This window comes from Sphaeramia orbicularis, chromosome 20 (assembly GCF_902148855.1).
Source record: "Sphaeramia orbicularis chromosome 20, fSphaOr1.1, whole genome shotgun sequence".
Taxonomy (NCBI): domain Eukaryota; kingdom Metazoa; phylum Chordata; class Actinopteri; order Kurtiformes; family Apogonidae; genus Sphaeramia; species Sphaeramia orbicularis.
The window spans coordinates 21,396,698-21,417,956 of record NC_043976.1 but is presented as its reverse complement, the minus strand read 5'-3'; the positions used below and the strand labels follow the sequence as shown (position 1 = coordinate 21,417,956).

Here is a 21,259-nt window from a genome sequence, read left to right as displayed (position 1 = left end):
CTTTAAAGGTTGGAAACGGCCCACTGGAGGTTCACACCGAGACCTCTGCGCGCATGGGTCTCTAACCTACACGCACTATATATATATATATTCTCTCTCTCTCTCTCTCTCTCTCTCTCTCTCTCTCTCTCTTTCTCAGATGTGTCAGATCCTGTGCTCACAGATTTTTAGAAGCTCTCCTATCTTGAGCAGAGAGTTTAACCTGTTGCACTTTGTTTCACGCACAGTATATCAGCTGAATATTCTATTATTCAGTCATTTCTGTCTCATACTACATTTTTTGCATAATATTCTGTTGTATATGACTTTTTTACATTAGTGGGCATAATATTCTATTGTATATGAGGTTTTTTTTTTTTTTTTTTTTTTTTTTTACATTAGTGGACATAATATTCCATTGTATATGACTTTTTTTTTTCCTTTTTTTTTTTTTTTTTTTACATTAGTGGACATAATATTCTGTTGTATATGACTTTTTTTTTTTACATTAGTGGGCATAATATTCTATTGTATATTAATTTTTTTTTTACATTAATGGACATAATATTCTGTTGTATTTGACTTTTTTACATTAGTGGACATAATATTCTGTTGTATATGACTTTTTTTTTTTTACATTAGTGGGCATAATATTCTATTGTATATTACTTTTTTTTTTTTTTTTTTTTTTTTTACATTAGTGGGCATAATATTCTATTGTATATGACTTTTTTTTTTTTTTTTTTTTTTACATTAGTGGGCATAGTATTCTGTTGTATATGACTGTTTTACATTAGTGGGTATACTATTCTATTGTATATGACTTTTTTTTTTTTACATTAGTGAACATAATATTCTGTTTTATGTGACATTTTTTTACATTAGTGGGTATACTATTCTATTGTATATGACTTTTTTTTATATTAGTGGACATAATATTCTGTTTTATATGACTTTTTTTTTTTTTTTTTTTTACATTAGTGGACATAATATTCTGTTGTATATTTCTTTTTTTTCTTTTTTTTTTACATTTGTAGGCATAATATTCTTTTGTATATGACCTTTTTACATTAGTGGGCATAATATTCTGTTTTATATGACTTTTTTACATACGTGGGCATATTCTATTGTATATGACTTTTTTTTTTTAAATTAGTGGACATGATATTCTGTTTTATATGACATTTTTCTACATTAGTGGACATAATATTCTGTTGTATATTACTTGTTTTAATTAATTAATTAATTTATTTTTTTTACATTAGTGGGCCTAGTGCAGTGTTTTTCAACCTTAGGGGCCGGAACCCCACCTGGGGTCGCCTGAAATTCAGATGGGGTCACCTGAAATTTCTAGTAACTGATAAAAATACAAATAAAAACTTACTAATAAAAATATATGGTGAGTTGACAGAGACAATCCAAATCCATAAAAGACATGACAAAGTCTGAAGCTGAAACTAAAGCATTGTGGTACTGTTTATCTTTCAAATGTTCATTGTGGTCGGTTTCAGATTCTGTAGCTCTTTCATAATTCATAGTTTGGGTTATTGTTTGTTCAGTATTAATTGTCAGCCTTGTAAATCCAAGCTGGACTGACTGTACATATCCTGACCAAGGAAAATAAAATTCTCACTTTGTGCAGTAATCTACACCTGGCTTTTCTGCCTCCATCCATAATAATATACATTATATAGACTAAATGTTGTCTAAAATTAATGTTTATTTGTAACATAGTATAGCAAACTATTACATGATCAAAAACATTAATTTTAGCAAAAAATTAAAAAAAAAAAAAAAAAGTCTCCATTTTTAAATGTCTGAGGTCGCCAGAAATTTGGGATGTTAAAATAGGGTCATGAGCCAAAAAGCGTTGGGAACCACTGGCCTAGTGGTTATGACTTCTGAGCAGTCACATGCACTTAAAGGTTGTTTTTGACTGTTTCCCTCTTTACTTGTACCCCACTTTGGTCAAAAATTTCCTTAATTTTAATTTTTTCTTAATTTTTCCTTTTTTTTTTTTTTTTTACATTATTGGGCACAATATTCTGTTGTATATGACTTTTTTTTTATATTAGTGGGCATACTATTCTGTTGCATAGGACTTTTTTAAACTAGTGGGCATAATATTCTGTTGTATATTAGTTTTTTTTAACATTAGTGGGCATAATATTCTGTTGTATATGACTTTTTTACATTAGTGGGCCTAGTGGTTATGACTTCTGAGCAGTCACATGCACTTAAAGGTTGTTTTTCACTGTTTCCCTCTTTACTTGTACCCCACTTTGGTCAAAAATACTTAAAATTTCCTTAATTTAAACCAGACATGCCTCCTCCATGGGGGTCTGGCTGCAAAAATGGCCCCATTCTCTCGAGTCTAACTGTTCACAGGTGACTCCTTGGGGGGATTAAAACACAAACCAACTCTCTGTTAATTCCAAACTCTCAACTTGTCGTCACTGTTTCCCTTCCATTCCAATTCTGAGCAAATTCCATTATGGACACAGGCAGGTTTTATCTTTTCTCAGTCTGGTCATTTTCACTGGAAGCTGTGGCACATGTGGAAACAGTAGCTAATAGCCAAACTCAGTGTGTCACCCCCTGTGCAGACTTTCCAAACGGAAACACCATTTTCTTGTATTTTACCTGACAAACATAATAAAAGCACATGTCACTGGTGATTTTGCACAGTCTTTTCTCTGTAAATCCCCTTGTTTCCATGTCAACAACATGTTTCTTTGTTTTTCTTTAAGGCTCTGTTATAGAATGAATGAACCAACCTGGCCAGTGGTTATTTGTGAATATTTCTGATAACTTTGTAAGATATTTTTAGGTTTAATAAGGAAGTCACAGGTAAATGTCATGCTATTGCAATTAAAAGTGATATAGACAGGATAGTTAATATTTTAGGAAAATGTAGTGACTAGATTGACAGGATCAGTGTGTACTGACACTATATAAATATATACAGTACAATCCTCCTTTTCCAAGGTGCCTCTGCTGTCTAACCTACTTCTGAAAATGTGACACAAGAGCTCTCACATTGGGGACCCACCACATTCTGAACTTCCATAAACCCAGGGTTTACTGTCTGCTTCCTGGGTCAGTAGCAGGGGCCTCGGCCACAGCTCCACCAGCGGCCCTCTCTCTGCGGTCAGACCCAGCAGGCTCCCCCCTCTTACACCGCAGCTGAAATAGCAACACTCTTGCTTTACTTAAAACTCCCAGGAGGCAAGCAGCACCGAGGAAAGTCATTCATCTGCTATAGAATTAATGCTGCACTACATTTAGATGTTGTGTGTAGTGTTATGTGACAGAGGGGAAGAGAGCGCACACATATGAGTGTGTGTCTGCTTGACAGTGAGAGTGTGAGAGGTGAGACAGCAATGGAATGACAGCAAATGGGTGCAATGGTATACATGTCTTCATAACAAAAATATATGAGTCAATACATAAAACATGTAATTATTTTAAACACTCGATATATTTTATGGTCTTGGGATATGAAATGAGTTATATTACATTACAGCTGAAACGCACAAAGACTGACTGTGAGTGTGTCATAACACAATGTCTTTGACCTCGACTATAAAAATGAAGTTGTGTGGATAAAGGAAATATTTACCAACTGTGCAGGGATTTCTATGATTTACAGTGTGGTAATTCAGGTCAGGCCATCTGTAACAGACTAGACATTCTCTGATTAATGTTTATTACACAGCCTGCCAGTAAATATATATTATTTGCACTGGAGAGAGAGCACTATAAATGATTTCATGCTTCTGATTCTTGTGTTAGTAGCCTTTCATACAGTTTCTCTCAGTCGTCCCTTCTTTTTTTTCCCCTCTTTATCCATTGTTTTGGATGGCTGCCCGCTGCTGTGCTGTCACTGTTCCTCTTCTAATCAGTATCTCTGGTGCTGGACATCACTATCTGACCCTTGTATTTTGGTGTCTGGCATGTGTATACTCCCATGTTCCCTCTATCCGCTTTTTGTGTCAGTTTGTGTCCACATAAACATTCACTTCTCTGCTTCTCCACTGCTCTGCTTGTCTTTCTCTCCCTCCCACCCCCCCCTTTACACGTTCTATCTCACCCACACAGTCACTACAGAGCCACGGGTCCAGATGCTCCATTCGGTACATCCCCCATTCAGCATGTGGTCTTGCGAGAAACCCCATGAACCCAGCAGAATGCATCAGCTGTGCCAGACCCCGCATCCACACAACAGTAGCCTCTGGACACAACAGCAAACCGCACAAACAGTCTCGAAGAACACTTTTTGTTAGCCCACATTATCTGGCACATTGCTCTCTAATGGTTCTGGTTGAGCTGAATTGAGGTCAGAGCATTGGATCGGCATTGGGGTGAGAATGGGAGTAAAGAGCATCAAGGTCATTTGGCAGACGTCCGACATCACTGCTTTTGTGACATTATCAGCAGTGTTCAACAGAAGGCTGCCTCAGATATCCACCTCAGGTTAGTTTGACTTAGTTTGTCTGCCTCCACCCCCTTGTGGTGAGTAGATATCAATGCATCTGGTGGCAATAAAAACAAAACAATGTAAGTAAGTGCAGTGTTTGGTGACTTATGCTCCCCTTTTTTTCTTGTGCATGCTATTGTGACACAAATACAACAAGATACCTAACATTAAATAAATCATGAGGTTTAGAGCAAATCAACAATACTTTTTCTCATTTGCAAATTCTGTTTGATTTTCCACTGTGACACATTATATAGGCCTACTAACATGATCTGTTCCATCCGATCTCTGTATGGAACATGGAAAAATATACAGAAACATGCCATATAAATAGATTCATTTATTATTCACAGTAACCATTTTAAAATAATTAATATTCACTATAATATGCAGCTTTTCCCCTGGCATTATACAACATTCTTTGAACTTCATTGCAGTATTGGGTATAAGATGGAAAAACATCCACAGTGTGTATGTTCTACAACAACATGAAATGTGACTTGTATCATCATATGATATTGTTTCTTAATGTTACATAAGTCTAAAAAAGGAAAATTTGACATAAAATGAATGGACTTTTTCATTCTTAAATTAACTGGTAATAGCAGATTCTCCATTCAACCACCAGGTGTCAGTGTCCTCCAACATACAACCAGTGTGGCATGAACCAATCAGTAGTTCAGGTTAGAACGAATGATGATAAACTGATATACTTCAGCATGTTCATTTTTCCACCACAAAAGACTACGCTGCATAAATGTTTGCCAAAACTTAAGTATATCCATCTCACTCTTATCATGAGATCTTAAACAAACAAAAGGAGTTGAGTTTTGGTAAACGGATGATGTAGTACCTCCAGTGCTGGGGATTGTGGTTATCAAAACAGCGCTTTGCTTTATGTCAAACTGCTTAAATCTACAAATTAAGCAACTGTACCAGAAACCCTTTTCCAGGGTTACCTATTCAAAGACATTTTTGCTTCCTTGTGCTGAAAATGTGATGGATGTGCCTGTGGTGCATGAAAACTGACACTGAGAACTTTCACAATAAAGCTAAATATGATGTGGTTCAGTGTCATCTAATACCATATCATCTTCACATTTTACAAGGAATGCAATAATGATGTATGTTCTTTGCAACCAGATTTGATATGTGGGTTGGTTTGCAATATGGGATTTTGAAATGTTTTTTTTTTGACCTCGTCATGAATATAACAACTGAGTTTTTATGAATAGCAGCATTTTTTTATAGCATGGAATGACTGGGAATGTGTAAGTGTATGCATTTATGCTTACACTTAATCCAGTGGTTCCCAACCTTTTTTGGCTCGTGACTCCATTTTGACATCAAAAATTTCTGGTGACCCCAGACATTCAAAATGGAGACTTTTTTTCTGCTAAAATTAATTTGTTTTTAATCATGTAATAGATTGCTATACTATGTTGCACATAAAAGTTAATTTTAGATGACATTTAGTCTATATAATGTATATTATTATGGACGGAGGCAGAAAAGCCAGGTGTAGATTACTGCACAAAGTGAGAATTTTATTTTCCTTGGTCAGGATATGTACAGTCAGTCCAGCTTGTAGTTATAAGGCTGACAATTAATACTGAACAAACAATAACTCAAACTATGAATTATGAAAAAGCTGCAGCATCTGAAACTGACCATAATGAACATTTGAAAGATAAACAGTACCACAGGGCTTCAGTTTCAGCTTCACAGTTTGTCTTTTATGTATTGGGAGTGTCTCTCTCAACTCACCATATATTTTTTATTAGAATTTTTTATTTTTATTTTTTTTATCAATTACTAGAAATTTCAGGTGACCCCATTTGAATTTCAGGCGACCCCATGTGGGGTCCCGACCCCAAGGTTAAAAAACACTGACTTCAGTAGTTAAGTCTGTTTTGGGTAAATTTTTTTCTTTGATTGCAATTCCTCAAACGTTCAGTTCAAAACCAAACTCATTCATCTTCTTTAACCTCACTAGGGTGGGGGGTGGACCTTAACCCAGCTACCTCTGGGTGAAGGCAGGGTATAACCTGGGCTGACATGCAGAGACGAACAACCAATCACTCTCACATCCACACTTATGGGCATTTTAGGTTGACCAATTTACCTATCAGTGCATGTCTTTGGATGGTGGGAGGAAGCCAGAGTACCCAAAGAGAACCCACACAACATGCAGAGAATCGAACCTAGGACCTCCTTGCTATGAGGCAACAGCGCTATCCACTGCACCACCGTGTCAACCTTCAAAACCAAACTCTCCTTTAAAAATTATGTCATAAATCTTCAGTCAAAAATTTGGATTTCCTCAGTCTACCAAAGTAGAACAAACTACAACAGTAAGTTGGACTGAAAGAGTGTATTACATTGATAAATACCATATAATACAGTATGACCCATGTCTTTATCATGTCTTTAAAAAAACAAAAAAAAAAGTTTCCACATGAACAAAGAAATCAGATTATTCTGTCTCAACATTCAGTCTCTGGTTTTGGGTCAAACTGATTTTTTCATTAATATCACAAGTGACATTAGTGCAAAATATTGTGATGTTTAGAGGTTAAAACACTGGAATATACTGTATATTTCAGGAAATTCAAGATAGTAAAAAAAAAAAAAATTACACCAGAGTAAAATAAATGTTAGTGTATGTACCGATATAAACCAATGCAAGAAAAAACAGCTCATAAACAAAGAATTTATTGTGTCTCGGCATCAGGTCTCTGTTCTGGATCAGGCCACAGATTTTAGAAAAGACAGAACCCAGCTCTCCCCAGTTATAGTACAAAGCAGAATATAAATTATGCACATACTTTCCTCTCTGAAGATCTGGATTATCGTGAAGCTGCTCACATTTGGCTGCACTCTTTGTCCAGATCCCCTCATCGACGTCCCATGGACAAGAACATGGTCAACTGGAGTTACATGAATCTCATCAGGAGCTATTTTTCTCCTCAGCTCTTCTTCTTCTTCTTCTTCCTCTTCCACTTCCTTAAAGTCTCTGTGGATCCAAAATAAACAAACAGACCCATGGCTCCATTATCTATCTGAGATTCTGATTTCTGTGCGAACAATTTCTTAGCATTTTCCGCACTGAGAACTGTGCAATTTTGTGTGAGTTGTGATGGCTTAATATAATGTGCCAACACTTGGTGCCAACAGTGATTAATGAAGGGTTTGTGGTTTTTACCAAAAAAATCAACAAATTTGTGAAACAGACAAACAGTATTTAGTTTTGGCAAATGTGTCTGTCTTTTAGTAGATGGCATAATGGTTGGGTACAACGATAACATTTAAGCAAACATGAAAAATCATAATGGAAGAAAATGGATGATTGTAATTGGAGTCAGAATAAGGATCAAAGCCACAGTGAGCTTGTCGACTGCTAAAAAAAGGGTTGAAGAAGGGAAGCCCATCTGATTATGCAGCACCTTCCCAGAGCTATGTTTCTGAGCAGACATTGATTTTGGCCTGCATCTTGCCGCAGGATGTCACTCGTCTGTGGACCCTGCTAGGCCCTGCTATGAGGTTAATGAAGACCTTTAACCCTTTCATGCATGACGTCCACATTTATGGACACATAGTTTAAGTTCACTTCCCAAAGGGTTATAAAGGCAATATTCTCCAAACCGCATACGTGCAGTCTGTATAGACCAGGGGTCACCAATCCTGGTCCTCAAGGGCCAGTTTCCTGCATGTTTTAGATGTATCCCTCTTCCAACACACCTGATTCATATGATAAGCCTATCATCAAGCTCTGCAGAACCCTGATAACGCCTGTCAGGTGTGCTGGAAGAGGGAAATATCTAAAACATGCAGGATACCAGCCCTCAAGGACCAGGATTGGTGACCCCTGGTATAGACCCTAAGAAATACAATGAAAAAAAGGATCATGTTGATTTTAGAATTTGGACTGTTCTGTGATCTCCTAAAGTTAACCTCCTAAGACCCAGCAAAGGGTTTACTGTTTGTGGACAAGAGTTTCACAGCTTTAAAAAAACAAAACAAACAAACAACCCTGTCCACTGCAAAGGCCATTCCATAAAAATAATTTTAAAAAATGCATCTGAAAAAACATTGCATCATGATGTTTCCAATATAGGCAATTATTTAATTAAAAAAAAGCCAAAACTTGTACTTTCCTGGGTCTCAGGAGGTTAAATATCTTCTTAATAAAACCATATTTTTCTTTTTAAAAATTCAAAATGTATTTCAACTTTTGCCTAACTTTGAGTAATTAAAAAAAAAAAAATTAGATACTTTTTTTTTCATAATTCATGCATGAAAGGGTTAAAGACTCAGATTGCTGCGGGACATGGAAGGTAAACACAACACAGGCTACCTCTGCTGCAGATCTTTGACTGCACAAGAGGTGTAGTTTGTCTTGGGGGGTAGATTTATTCTTGTTGCCCCTGTGGTGTAGGTTCACAGCTCAAGGGTCAGACATGTTGGTCCAACAATGTGTGATTACATTTAATGTCACATATGAGGTGAATATAGACTATACAGTTCTATGTCATACCGTAAGGCCAACTTCTGTCCTTTGTCATAACATGGTAAATATATACTAAGGTATGCCAAATATGCTTTATTTTTATTTTACTAGACCATGTGAAAAGCTTACTTTGCCATGGAAAAGTCACTAGACGAGAAAAGTGACCATAACATAAGCAACTCAGGTCAAACCCAAAGGTGTCTTATTTCACTGTGGCCGATTACATCAGACATCAGCCGTGCTTTCTTGCATGTTGCTAGAAAGAGGAGTACATGTAAGTTCAGCCATGAAAATCTGGGAAAGATGACACATTCCCCCACATGTTATGGTGACACCATCCTAAATAAACAACAATAAAGACCTAAAATAGGCACCTGAGACACCGCAAATGATTTGTATACCTGAGAAGCTTTATTTTTTACTCCTTGTTTGAAGTAAGGGCATCCAGCTCAAAAGGAGTGCCCTGCAGTTAACTCAGAGGTTCCCCAGCTGCCCCCCGGGAGATTTATGGTAGCAAAAGGGTTTTAACATGTACATGTCAACACTTGAAGAGATCCCAAAACATGCTTCAAGTAGCTGACATCAGTCTCTGGGAAATACATATGTCAACAGGCTCCTATCAGACCTATGCACGTGTTGGAGATATGGAGGGTTTTAGTTTAGTAAAGACATAGCAAAGCACACTGACAGTCAATGGAAATTTTGAGGTAGAAATGTATGGATATTTCTACTTGTAGGGGGGTTGTAATTATTCATTGGGGATTTATTGATGACTTAGTGCTGGGGTAGTTGAGATAATGATGAGTTGTCATGTTGTCACGGTTCATTGCACATGGGTTGGTCTCTTTGCAAAAGTGGACCAAATACACATTGAGCAATACTCAGTGGGTATCTGCACAATTTGAGGATTGGTTTTGAAGGCCTATATAAAGGCCCAAAAAAGGCCACCATTGTTAGTCCAGTGAACGGCATCATGCCACGTCTATCACGTGAACAACATCTCCAGGCACGGTTTGAGCTCCAGTGATATAGCCAGGCGTATATTGGGCTGTTCCCAACCCACAATCAGAAACCTGGTTGAACACCACAACACCACAGGCTCTGCTGACGATAGAGGGCCAGAGACAACTCCCGACCAGGACTGCTACTGTTGTGACTTTGTGTTTGGCAGGTGCCATTTTCTTTTGTTAAGTTTTTTGTTTTGAAATTGTTCTTGAAACTTTAGATTTTTGTTTCTGTATGCCAATATCCTAAATAAATTATTCATATGAAAAAATTCCAGTTTAGGGTTTCAAAATAAAAATTATGTCGAAAAATATGATCTCAAAGTTTTCATTGACTGTGAGTGTATGAAGAACAATGCAAATTAGTAGGCCTGTAATGGTACACGTACCGAACCGAACCGTTTCAACACACCTGTTCGGTTCGGTACGCAGCTGTATCGAAACGGCACAGTATGTTGAGAAAATGAAAAAGGAACGAAAGACGTCATTCGATGCGGAACTTTAAATCCGCGCAAGTTTCACACGGACAGATGGAAGGACACACACATTGACCCAAAATATGAAATAGCAGCTGATATAAGGTTAAAAAAACAACAAATATGATGTGAACCTGGAAGGAAGAGACTGAAGACCCTCCACCATCAGTACAGTCCAGTTTGGATCAATTCAGGTTCAGGTGAAAGACAACAACGAGGAAAGAGACGGTAATAAGACGGACGTTGTTTGGCCCCTAGGAACTACGGTAGTTCTAAAACACTGACACTAGCTCTGTCTGTCTGTCTGTCATGCACGCTGTATAACAGAGGAACAAATAGAACATTGAAAGTATGTAAAGTTTCACTTTCGTTTCACAACAGCGTTCATTATGTTAGTTATGGACCGCACCCCCAGGTATATAACTGCGTGCCCCCCCCTACCCCCCAGCTCTGACAAAAAAAAAAAAAAAAAAATCCCTCGTGCACACAGGCACACACAAATACACACAGTGTCCTAAACAGTTTGTTCTCTGTCCTAAAATAAATAATTTGGTTCATTGTGTTGTCAGTGTTTCTCTTCAGTTTGTTTAAACAGAATACCAGTTTGTCCTCTTGTTAATGTTGCACTTCATGTGGAATTTTTTTGTTATTTTTCTGCAGAATGTGAACTGACATAACTGTGATTAGATTTTTCTTGTTTGTTCAAAACTACCTTTCAGGGAAAAGTGCAATACTAATGTTTAAAATACATTTAGTAATATTAATAATTTTTTAATTTTCTATTTGGTTTGTAGCAGCAGAATTATATTATTCCTGTTTTTCTATATTCTATTGTCTCCAAAACTTGGGGAAAAATGTTTTTAAAAAATTCATAAATGCATTAATAGACATTTTGAGGGGTTTTCTTTCTTCCCGTACTGAACCGAAAAAAAAAAAAAAAAACGAACCATGGCTTTGAAAACCAAAAACGTACTGAACCGAAAATTTTGTGTACCGTTACAGGCCTACAAATTAGGTAAGTGTTTGCCCAAATAGTTGGTTTATCTATCAAGGGCTTTAGCAGGTTAAGACCTCTGCTGTTGAGGAAGGGGAAACTGTTGACTGTCCCATTTATTTCATCCTCCTTCGATGAGCACAGGTACTAAAACCAGATCCAGATGCTGGCTCTTACACTGTCTGCAGGCCCATCTAAACTCAACTGAAGCTAAACAGTTTATACCTGAATGGAAGACAAATATCAGTAATGTCTGTGACTGAATTTGCAGTTGGCAGGTTTTAATAAACTAAATTAAAGACATAAATTCAGATCTTTCTGTCTAAATAATGGATGTTTGGAGCTGCAGCGTTGAGGCTCTGAGAGGGCACAGGGTAGATTTCCGATGCTGCACTGCAAGGGGAGCAAAACAAACATAGTTGTTTTACATCCAACAGGGATAGAAGAAGAAGGAAAATACGGTGAATTAAAACTGCTCCCAATGTCCCCTACAAGGCAGGAGGAGGCCAAGTAAGGAGGAGAGGACAGAGGAGAGGAAAGAGGAGAGTTTTTCTGCAGCTGCGGAGCAAACATCAACAAACCTCTAAACCGTAACCTAGCTCGATTCATGACAGATTAATCACATTTTTTCAGTATTGTACTCACTTTCTCATACTTCTCCACATTATTGGAGTTGGATTGCTGCTTGCACATTTGGAAGCTGACTCCCCAAACCTCACCAACTCCCTGTTAATAATCTATCACCCTGCCGTGGTCCTTTGAAGTCTCTGTCTACTTTCCAAATAAACGTTTCACCGCCTTCACACTTGAGGGAGACAAAACTGTTTTAGCAATAACAGTTTATCTGACAGGTCAGTAATTCATGTGTGTTATTAGGAAAAGGAGTGCACGGACTTTTAATGTTGTTGCCTTTCAAGTTTACCCTCCATTTTCAGGTGTTTTTGCTCTTATCCCTGCCCCATCAGAGCTGCTTTCATACTGACCCAAGCCCATATCCTTTACCATCGCTCCGCCTCTGCCACTGATGGATAAGCCAGGTAAATGTCGACAGCAGGTTGTCTGACTCATCAGTGCATCCTGTTTCTCATCTCGCTGATGTGCCTTTTAAGCATCCACCAATCATCTCTTTGGCTCGAGGTCCGGCATTTGCTCAGACAAAGAGATTTTTCCCATGCATACTAATGTGTTCTTCGAAAACTCTCAGCTGGTTGGCTTCCAAGCAGTGTGCTAGTCTGTTCAGGCTGCGTAAATGAAGCTCCTTAATAAGGTGCGAGGAAAAGTTTGACGCTAACATGTTATCCAAATGTTTTGCATGAAAATGTGAGCACTGATTACGTGTACATCCATTTTTCATGTTGTGTGCAGCAAATATCTAAGTCCAGAAGGAATAAATGTTTTGCAGTTAATGATTTAACAAACAAAATCTTTTTTTGTTTTTCTTTTTTGCTATTTTTTCTGTTTTGGGCTATTTTTTCTGTTTGGGGTCAGATCAAGCGGTGACAAATCACGCATACATGTTTAATACATGTATGATTAGGTCCCAGTGAGTACTTTCACATGACACATGTTACAATTTACAGAAATAAAATTTTGGGGTAAAAATGCTTAAATTACTGCTGTGTGACATAGGGACTCAAAACGAACATCTTATTTTATTTTTTCACTTTATGTAAACGTACAAAACATGCTGTTCTCATAAGAAACTGATCCTAAATGAAACATAGGGCTTTAGCTATGATGTTAAACTATAACTGTGATCAATATTGGATAAAAATATTTAAATGATAAGTTTTTATGTCATAATAATAGATTATGCTGGAACTAAAACATTACAAATGTGCTAATAAACTTTTATTTAACATACATATTACAACTGAAGTGATATATACAGCTAATATCTGAGCATATTTTACAAATAACTGGATTGTACATAACCTTTCTATATTCTTGTACTGTTGAATAATTAGTTCTTACAGATTCACAGACTTAAGATATCACTTATACAAGCAAGAAAAAATATTATTATTAAAGTTAATAGTGCATTTACATATTCTTGTCCTTTTTAGATTTCATTTTATATTGATTATATCTTTATATCTTTTTTTCTACAAGTGATATTGAAATGTTGTAATCAGTCCCATAAAATAGAGTTCTGAAGCTAAAAAATGAGCCTATTTGAGAAATCTAATGATTGATTTAGTGATTTATTCTGAACATGCAATTAAATTTAGCATAAACGCGAACAAGCAAAACATACATAATAGTACAAATATCAACAATCATGACAGTCTTAGACAGAAGAAGAGCACAACAGTTCCATTTACATGCCCGAAAAGGGGTGGGAAGAAGTGCAACTTATTTAATCCCACCCCCTCGCCATAAACTATTATTAATAATATATATATCCCGCTTCCTTTTACATTACTATTTTATATTTTTATATCTCTTAACACACACACACAATAATAATAATAATAATAATAATAATAATAATAATAATAATAATAATAGGTGAAACTTAAATTTTTGAAACTGATGTTCACTTTCGCTTGATCTGGCCCTTTGATAGTCTTGTGATCCTGCGTATAACATTAATGTAAGTTGACCCATCTCCTCTTTATTTGATTATTCTTCTCACCAATGCTGAATGCATAAATACACAATTTCTTTGTGTCCAAGATGACAAATTTTCTCCCTTATCTCTGCTTGTATTTGATTCTACTCTGTCTTTTCCTCTCCCTGAGGTCAGTGGTTTCACTGGACAAACTCAAAGAGGTTCCCTTGAAACCCTATCAGTTTTCTGTTCATTTGTGTAGACTCGGGTAGACCAAGCCAAAGTCAACCTTTTCTTATAAGGATTCACTTGTAGCCCTGGCATGTTTTTCTCTTCTCCTTCTCAGTCTTTGATGTGCAGGATGTGAGACTTTGCAATGGCAGTGTTTAATTGAAAAAGAAAACTAAAAAAAAAAACAAAAAAAAACCCCTCATACTTTGAGCAGAACCTCTAATCAATATCAGACATTTCAGACAATACAGAACAGACAATGGATGGATAGTGTTTGCGCCGGAGGTAAAGACACAGATGGACTTATACAAGAGAAAACACAATCAAAATAGAGCACTTTATTACAAATACAAAACACAACAGGAAAAGCGCTGTTCATTGCATAAATAGTTTGTTGGTGCTGTTTTAAATACAGTCAGTGCTGAAAAATGTTAATTTAGCATCATTTTCTTCTAAATTACAACATTTTTGTTACCTTCTTGCTGCTGATATGTGCTTGTGTCTTTCTCTTGTTGAAGAGTACTGCCAATACTGTACTAGTGCTTAGTTTACAGAAATCTATTAAGTTCATTTAAATTATAGTTAATTTCAACATAATAAAAGTCGACATGCAAATGAACCATATATTGTACCTTGTAATCATTTAGATATGTACAATCCTTTTACAAAACAATAAAAAATTAATATCAATTAAATATTTCCCCATATAAAAATGAATAACTTATGGTATAGTTGACGTTTAAGGATAGTCAAGTTATAATGATTATCTACACGTACAAACACAGAAAATTTCCTTGTATTTTGGAAAAGCACAAACAATTAAGGTGCACTTGAGTGCCTAATGCTCAAAAACCTACATCAGTAATCAAAACACAGTTCCCCAATATATCAATATATTGGTGCATAATATACAATATACTGCACAGAATGAATAGGATTATAGAACAGATTATTGAATGTGCTCTCTCCAGTAGAAATATCATGTGAAATATGACTGAAAACTGTGAAATGCCCCAGAAGATGAAACAAAATCTAATCAGTGCAGATTGAAACTGCAAAAAGCGACGCGTAAATGTTGAAACTGCAAAAGCTTTAGACAACAGAGAGGTGTCATCTGTCCTTACATTAGGTCTTTTTAGACCTCACAGACTAATAATATATTCATTTTGTATGCGTAGCTATTAAAGATGCTACTGAGGTGAAACCGCCATTGCAGTTTCTCCCCTCTGAGGTCGAAAGCTTTGATCTTTATATCACAACATTCCTACGAAGGCAGCTCACACAACATGTAGGTGTGATGCCCATAGCACCATAGTGAGTGAATATGAGCAGCTATGATGGTGTTATGTCCTCAATTAACCACACTGTTAATGGTAAACCAAAACGCATGTACGCGTGTATGCAGCACCATATACAGTAAATACTGTGTTTAAGGACCCATAATACAGATAAATTATATCTCATCAATTAAAATAGTCATAGAAGTTATAAGTTCAGGTAAAAACATAACAAATTCATTTACAGTTTATTTACAAGTTATCAATGCTAAATCTTCTGCTGCCTTCAAATGTATGTTTGTGTCTTTAAATAAGCCCATATATACAAAATAATGTGGTCCAAGACTGTTGTGCAAATCCGTACGGGATTAAAATAATGTCTTTGTGGTACTGTCGACTGTCAGCTTATGCGAAGAGGAAACCTGTGTTTATTTGAACCAGTGCAGGTAGTTTGTCTTGAGAGCGGGGAAGCACATGTTGTTGCTGCAGGAGCCCCCATAGCTTGGAGGGCAGGCGGAGCAGGGTACACCTACTTTGTAGGGAGCCTCTCCGATCCAGTTACCCCTGGTAGAAAGAAATAAGCAAACAGGTAGAATGAATAAACCTGAAGGTGACTGTAAAAGAGTTTTTATGTCAAATAAGCTCAAGGACTGCGTTTTTAATGAGTCATGACGTTGACCTCTGTAGACCAGAAACCAGGATCATTTCCCAACTTTCTCACAAATATGAACGTGAATGACTGCATGTTATATTGTCACATAGCTAACTTAAATAGGTCATGGATATCCTGGGCTAGTTACACTCTTAGATATGTTTCAAATGGGATTAAAAAACCTAGGTCACAAGTCTGTCACAAGTCCAAACAGAATCTGAGCCTTGGAATTTTTTTGAGATTTCTTTTTTTCCCGCGGTACCGGTTCACAGGCTTGTATTGGGGTTACTTGAATCTTGTAACCACATGGGTGGCATGTCACAGCTCAGCACAGAACAGAGTAGGCTGCGGCGGGATTAAGCCTGCCGTCATCCTATCGTCATCAGGTTAACAGGTTCACCAGGATCAGCAGACCTCCTCACAGAATATAATTAACTCTATGTGATGAACTAACACCAGCCAAACACTAACAGGTCCGTTTACTGAGTATACTTACTTTGGTGAGTAGTTGCAAACTAAATATGTTGCTCGTTTCCACACTGAACCCCATACATTCATATTATGGCAAGTGTGAACTGCACAGCCCACTTTGTTTGATGTGGCCCACACCATCTGCAAAACAAATAAATGAGGGATTAATCAATAACATTGTGAAGGCATCTCAGAGGCTTCACTTGGCTGTTAATGTTGTTTGTGTACCTGTGTATAATGGGTACACATAGGACCGTAGCATCTGAGGGGGCATCGAGGGTTACAGTCACGTGGATATGGGAACGAATAATCTTTGACTTCATCATACCATGGCTTCACCAGCTGAAGAATGGATCGATATCTGTGAACAGAAGACAGACAGTTTCAGTAAGCTATACTTCATGTAAAATTACAGTTGCCTGATTTGTTCATATTACATTTTAGGGGGAAAAAAGTAAGTATTTAGTGAACAGTTCATCTCTGGGAGCAATCAGTGGTGAGTAACCACACACATTTTTGAGACATTGATCTGGAAAGTACTGGTATTTCAGGATATGCAGATCCTTCAAATGTTCAATATTTCTGCTAAATTGTTGTCTCAACCCTGTTGTGTTGTCACGGTTTGTCAAGTTTTCTGTTATGGTATTCAGGACATTTACAGTAGGCTGATAAATTCTTAAATTCTGCTTTACTTGCAGTTATAATGAAATGACCTGGGGTTCAGGAATACACAGCACAATGTCAGCAGCATCAAAACCACACTAACAATTGTAAGTAATATGAGCAAAGCCCACTGGCATTTCCCCCACACTGAAAAACCGACCACATGTGGGGATGTTAGCAAGGTCATTTTAAAGATATACTCTAGAGCTTTACTGTTTTCTGCCAAGCAGAAACATTTGTAATGCTTGAGCAATGGTCAAATTGTCAATATCCTTTTTTTTCTTTTTCTTTTTTTTTTTTTACGCTGTCCTGGCTCAGTTTTTGTGTGTGAGCTACCACAACATGCTCTGCACTGCAAAATGCTGACTCGCCTTAGAGACTTCAATGGTATGTAGAGTTTTATTCATGCTTGTGTAGCTTTGACCTCTCATGACCTTGAATCTGAGTATGTGGGAATGGAATATGTATGTTTTTTATTTCTGCTTTTCTAATTGAGGGTCAAAGGTCATTATAGCACTATCCCTGTGCTATCTCTGCATTTAAAAAGGGAAATTCAACCCTCCAAGTCATTCACTGTTTATGACATATGAGAATATCAGAGAATTGTAGTTACAAATATCTGAACTCCAGCAGAGGAACTTTTCTAACACCTTCCAAGTAAACTCCATTAACTAGTTTTGTTTTGGCAGATTGTCTTAAAGAACTGCCAATCACAAGGTTAACAAGCTGAATTCCCTTGAGTCTCATGATGTTCCTCAATAAACATGTGAAGATGCCAAATGGAAAGTCAAGACCCACTAAAAGGATGCACCTTTGTCCTCATGGGTCACGGCTAGCAACACAGCTTTTGTTTATTTGGAGGGTCACAGGAGCATTCCACAAGCTGTAACCGGGGCACAGTGCAAAAACTTTAAGGAGACAGAAGAGAGAAGAAGGGGGCTGCAAGGCAACGACCATGACTGCGGACAGAGAGAGTCATCCCTGAGAGGCGCAGCAGATGTTAGGGAAGGTGTCAAGGTTCACTCACCGTCCTGTCCTGACAGAGAGGTTTTGACCCAGGAACCGAAGGAGGTGTGACGGCCCGTGCTCCCACAGGCAGGCATGAGCCCAGTCCTCGGCTGTCTTCGCCAGGGTGTCGTCCCACACCTAACCACGCGGACACATGAGGGAAACATGGAAACCAATTACATAACTGGAAGGAAAATATATACACAAGACCCTCTCCATCTTTGACCTGTTCAACAGCGATATGTGAGATAAGAGTCGGCTCTTTAACTGTTACAGGTGCTCCCATGGCAAGAAGCATCAGCTCATCCATCAAATTAGTTACACAAGAAGAGATGGTTGTGCTTCCTAGTAACCAGTACAACTCATGAACAGACCTTCGCTGTGGTGACAGAGGGTTGGCTAGTATCACATGTTCATTTAGAGAATAATATGTATCCAGGCTGTTCACACATATGGCTCATATGACCTCAAATAGTCAATTTTCTGGATAAAACCCTAAATATCAGCCTCAGTTTCCAAAACACAGCCATGAAAAAGTCTCAGGGTCATGTTTGTATCCTCCATTTTTCTACTGTTTATGAGACTAAGTATTCTTAAGCAATTTTTGGAGTTGCAGTCTGTCCTGCAACTGACCACTGCCTTTAGACTACTGGTTCCAAATATGACCCTTCTCTGGAAGTGACTTCTTTGGTGGTCTACTGCAATACAATCTGGTAAACAGCTGAAGGTGTCAAGTACATTTGTCACTTACTTTGTTACAAACCTACACATCTAATAAAATCAACTATTTTCCATTGCATCTGGCAGCAAAAAAAATAAAAAATAAAATAATAATAATAATAATGCTTGCTAATCATTTTTGCTTGATTCTTGCAGTTTGACAAGAGCCTTATGATAATAATACAAAGTCAGTAAATGTATAAATACTAGTGTGTTAACAGGAATGAATTATTCCAGTGTGAGTAAAAGCTTACACTTACCATGTATTCCATATTGGATGCTGGTGGAAACACTTTCCCTCTCACTTTGTTGTGGTAATCAAGAATGGCAAGCATGTCGTTCTGACTAATATAACGCTTCCTCCTGGTTTTAGAAATAGATGTGGTGTCTGGTCCATAGCTGTGCGCTGCGCCGAGATTGGTGAAATTGGCGGCTGGCAAGGACGCGGACACAGCAGGGATAGTCGTTGCCAATGCACTTGCTCCGACAGATATGCACAGAAGTATTAGATCAACGGCAAATAAGTGAGATTTCATGTTTGGTTTAAGAAACTGCTCACAGAATATCCTGCGTCCTGGACCGACCTGAAAAAGAAACCAACAGGACAAGACTTAAAGCAATGTCACTGTGCGCACAAGACTACAGAAGGTCTGCATCTAGTAAAAAAAAAAAAAAAAAAAAAAAAAAAAAACAAGATTAAAACCTCTTGTGCATGAAAAGTGCAGGACAAAAACCCCAGTGTCATTCCCACACAGAAGCGCACTTACCTTTTAGTTGCGTACCTTGTCCCTGCTTTGCGTCTGCCAGGCTGTGTATCACCTCCACAGCCTCTGTAATGGATTGGAGAGAGAGAGAGAGAAAGAGAGAGAGAGAGAGGGAAAGAGAGGGAGGGAGGGCTCCAAGTGAGGAGTTTTTGCGCTTTGCAAACTTTGTGAGGGCTACCGGAGAAGTCCGCCTTTAGTGGGTTTATATAATGCAGTGGAACGATACAGGAAGTGCGCCTGCCTCGGAGGTAGACCCACAGCCCCTCCTTATCACCTGAAACACAGCATCATCTGGAGACGTGTTTGGTTTCAGTAACCCTCTCCTGGATTATGATGCGCTGTTTCATCAACACATCTGCTTTTATTTTCAGCAGATGCACGACTTTTGATAAGACAATTCATATTCAATCAGAGGGGGAGGAATAATGAGTAACAGGGTTCAAAAAAGTCGAAATCTCAAATGACACAAATGTTAAAAAAAAAAAAAAAAAGTATTAGAATATAACCTGGTAGCTCAGTATAATTTACATTTATGCATTTGGCAGACGCTTTTTTCCAAAGCGATTTACAGGGAAAACCAATCAAATCAATCAATCAATCAATCAATCAATCAATCAATCAATCGATCAATCAGTCAATCAAATTTTATTTATATAGCACCAAATCATAACAAAAGTTATCTCATGATACTTTACATATAGAGTTGGTCCAAACCAGACTCTAAGCCAATTTACGGAAACCCAGCAGAATCGTTATAATGAAATATGTTGTATGGAATATGTGATTTGACTTAATATTTACCTTAAAATATTCAAACCACAGTATTAACACATAAAGACCCAGTGGTAGTTTTGTAGCAGTTCCCAAATTGATTTTTTTTCTCTTCATTTATTATAATATTATCCTCTGTATTTTGTATCTTTCACTGTAAATCATGTATTTTCCTATATTTGATTTAGATGTTCGCAGAGTTAATTCAAGGTGATTATATCAAAACAGAGAAAACTGAGGAAAAAGGGATATTTTCACACATATATCGATAAGTGAGCATAAAAACAGGTGTTTCCAACCACTGTAATTGATCAAAGTCCATGGGTTTTACTGGTGAATCAATGTTGTAGAAAATGATGGTGTATCCACGGTAACTATGGAGCCTCTGAATGTCCATATGGGTCATATCTGATCACCATGAAAAGACGACAAACTGCATTTTACACTAATTATCTGCATGTATTGAGAGGATTAGTAGATCAACAGGTATTAAAAAGTTTAGATCAATAGATGGTTTTGGATGTTTGGGTCTTTATGGGTTAAATTCTTATCTTTGCTTCCAAAATGCCTCAGAGATGATTTTTACTTAATTTCTCTCAATATTGATTTTGATTTGTTTTTTATCCATGACTATGATTTTAAATGTTCCACCTTTAAATTAAAAAAAAAAAAAAAAAAAGGATCAACAGGTATTACACATTTTAG

At 37.3% G+C, this 21,259-nt stretch overlaps 1 protein-coding gene across 3 annotated transcripts; it reads right to left on the bottom strand.

Moving 5' to 3' along the window:
* Positions 1-14,546: 14,546 nt before the first annotated feature.
* pi15a (peptidase inhibitor 15a) lies at positions 14,547-19,970 on the bottom strand. 3 transcript variants are annotated; one of them, XM_030123949.1, is made up of 6 exons: positions 19,787-19,970; positions 19,280-19,603; positions 18,319-18,437; positions 16,857-16,989; positions 16,654-16,769; positions 14,547-16,069 (listed from the first exon to the last, which is right to left on the bottom strand). In XM_030123949.1, the coding sequence occupies exons 2-6, from the start codon at positions 19,553-19,555 to the stop codon at positions 15,934-15,936; spliced, it is 780 nt and encodes a 259-aa protein (XP_029979809.1). In that variant the 5' UTR covers positions 19,556-19,603; positions 19,787-19,970; the 3' UTR covers positions 14,547-15,933. The 3 variants fall into 3 exon arrangements, with proteins under 3 accessions (XP_029979809.1, XP_029979810.1, XP_029979808.1); XM_030123950.1 differs by having other exon boundaries at positions 19,280-19,605; positions 19,790-19,970; XM_030123948.1 differs by lacking the exon at positions 19,787-19,970 and adding an exon at positions 19,723-19,772.
* Between the last annotated feature and the right edge of the window lie 1,289 nt (positions 19,971-21,259).

What these genes read in the sequence shown, in the direction of transcription:
- pi15a (XM_030123948.1), bottom strand. Translation starts at nt 19,764, where the DNA reads ATGACACTGGGGTTTTTGTCCTGCACTTTTCATGCACAAGAG. An exon ending in CTCTCTGTCAGGACAGGACG is followed by an intron (nt 16,990 to 18,318) that starts GTGAGTGAACCT and finishes TTCTGTTCACAG; the next exon opens with ATATCGATCCATTCTTCAGC. An exon ending in GTTTGCAACTACTCACCAAA is followed by an intron (nt 16,070 to 16,653) that starts GTAAGTATACTC and finishes TCTTTCTACCAG; the next exon opens with GGGTAACTGGATCGGAGAGG.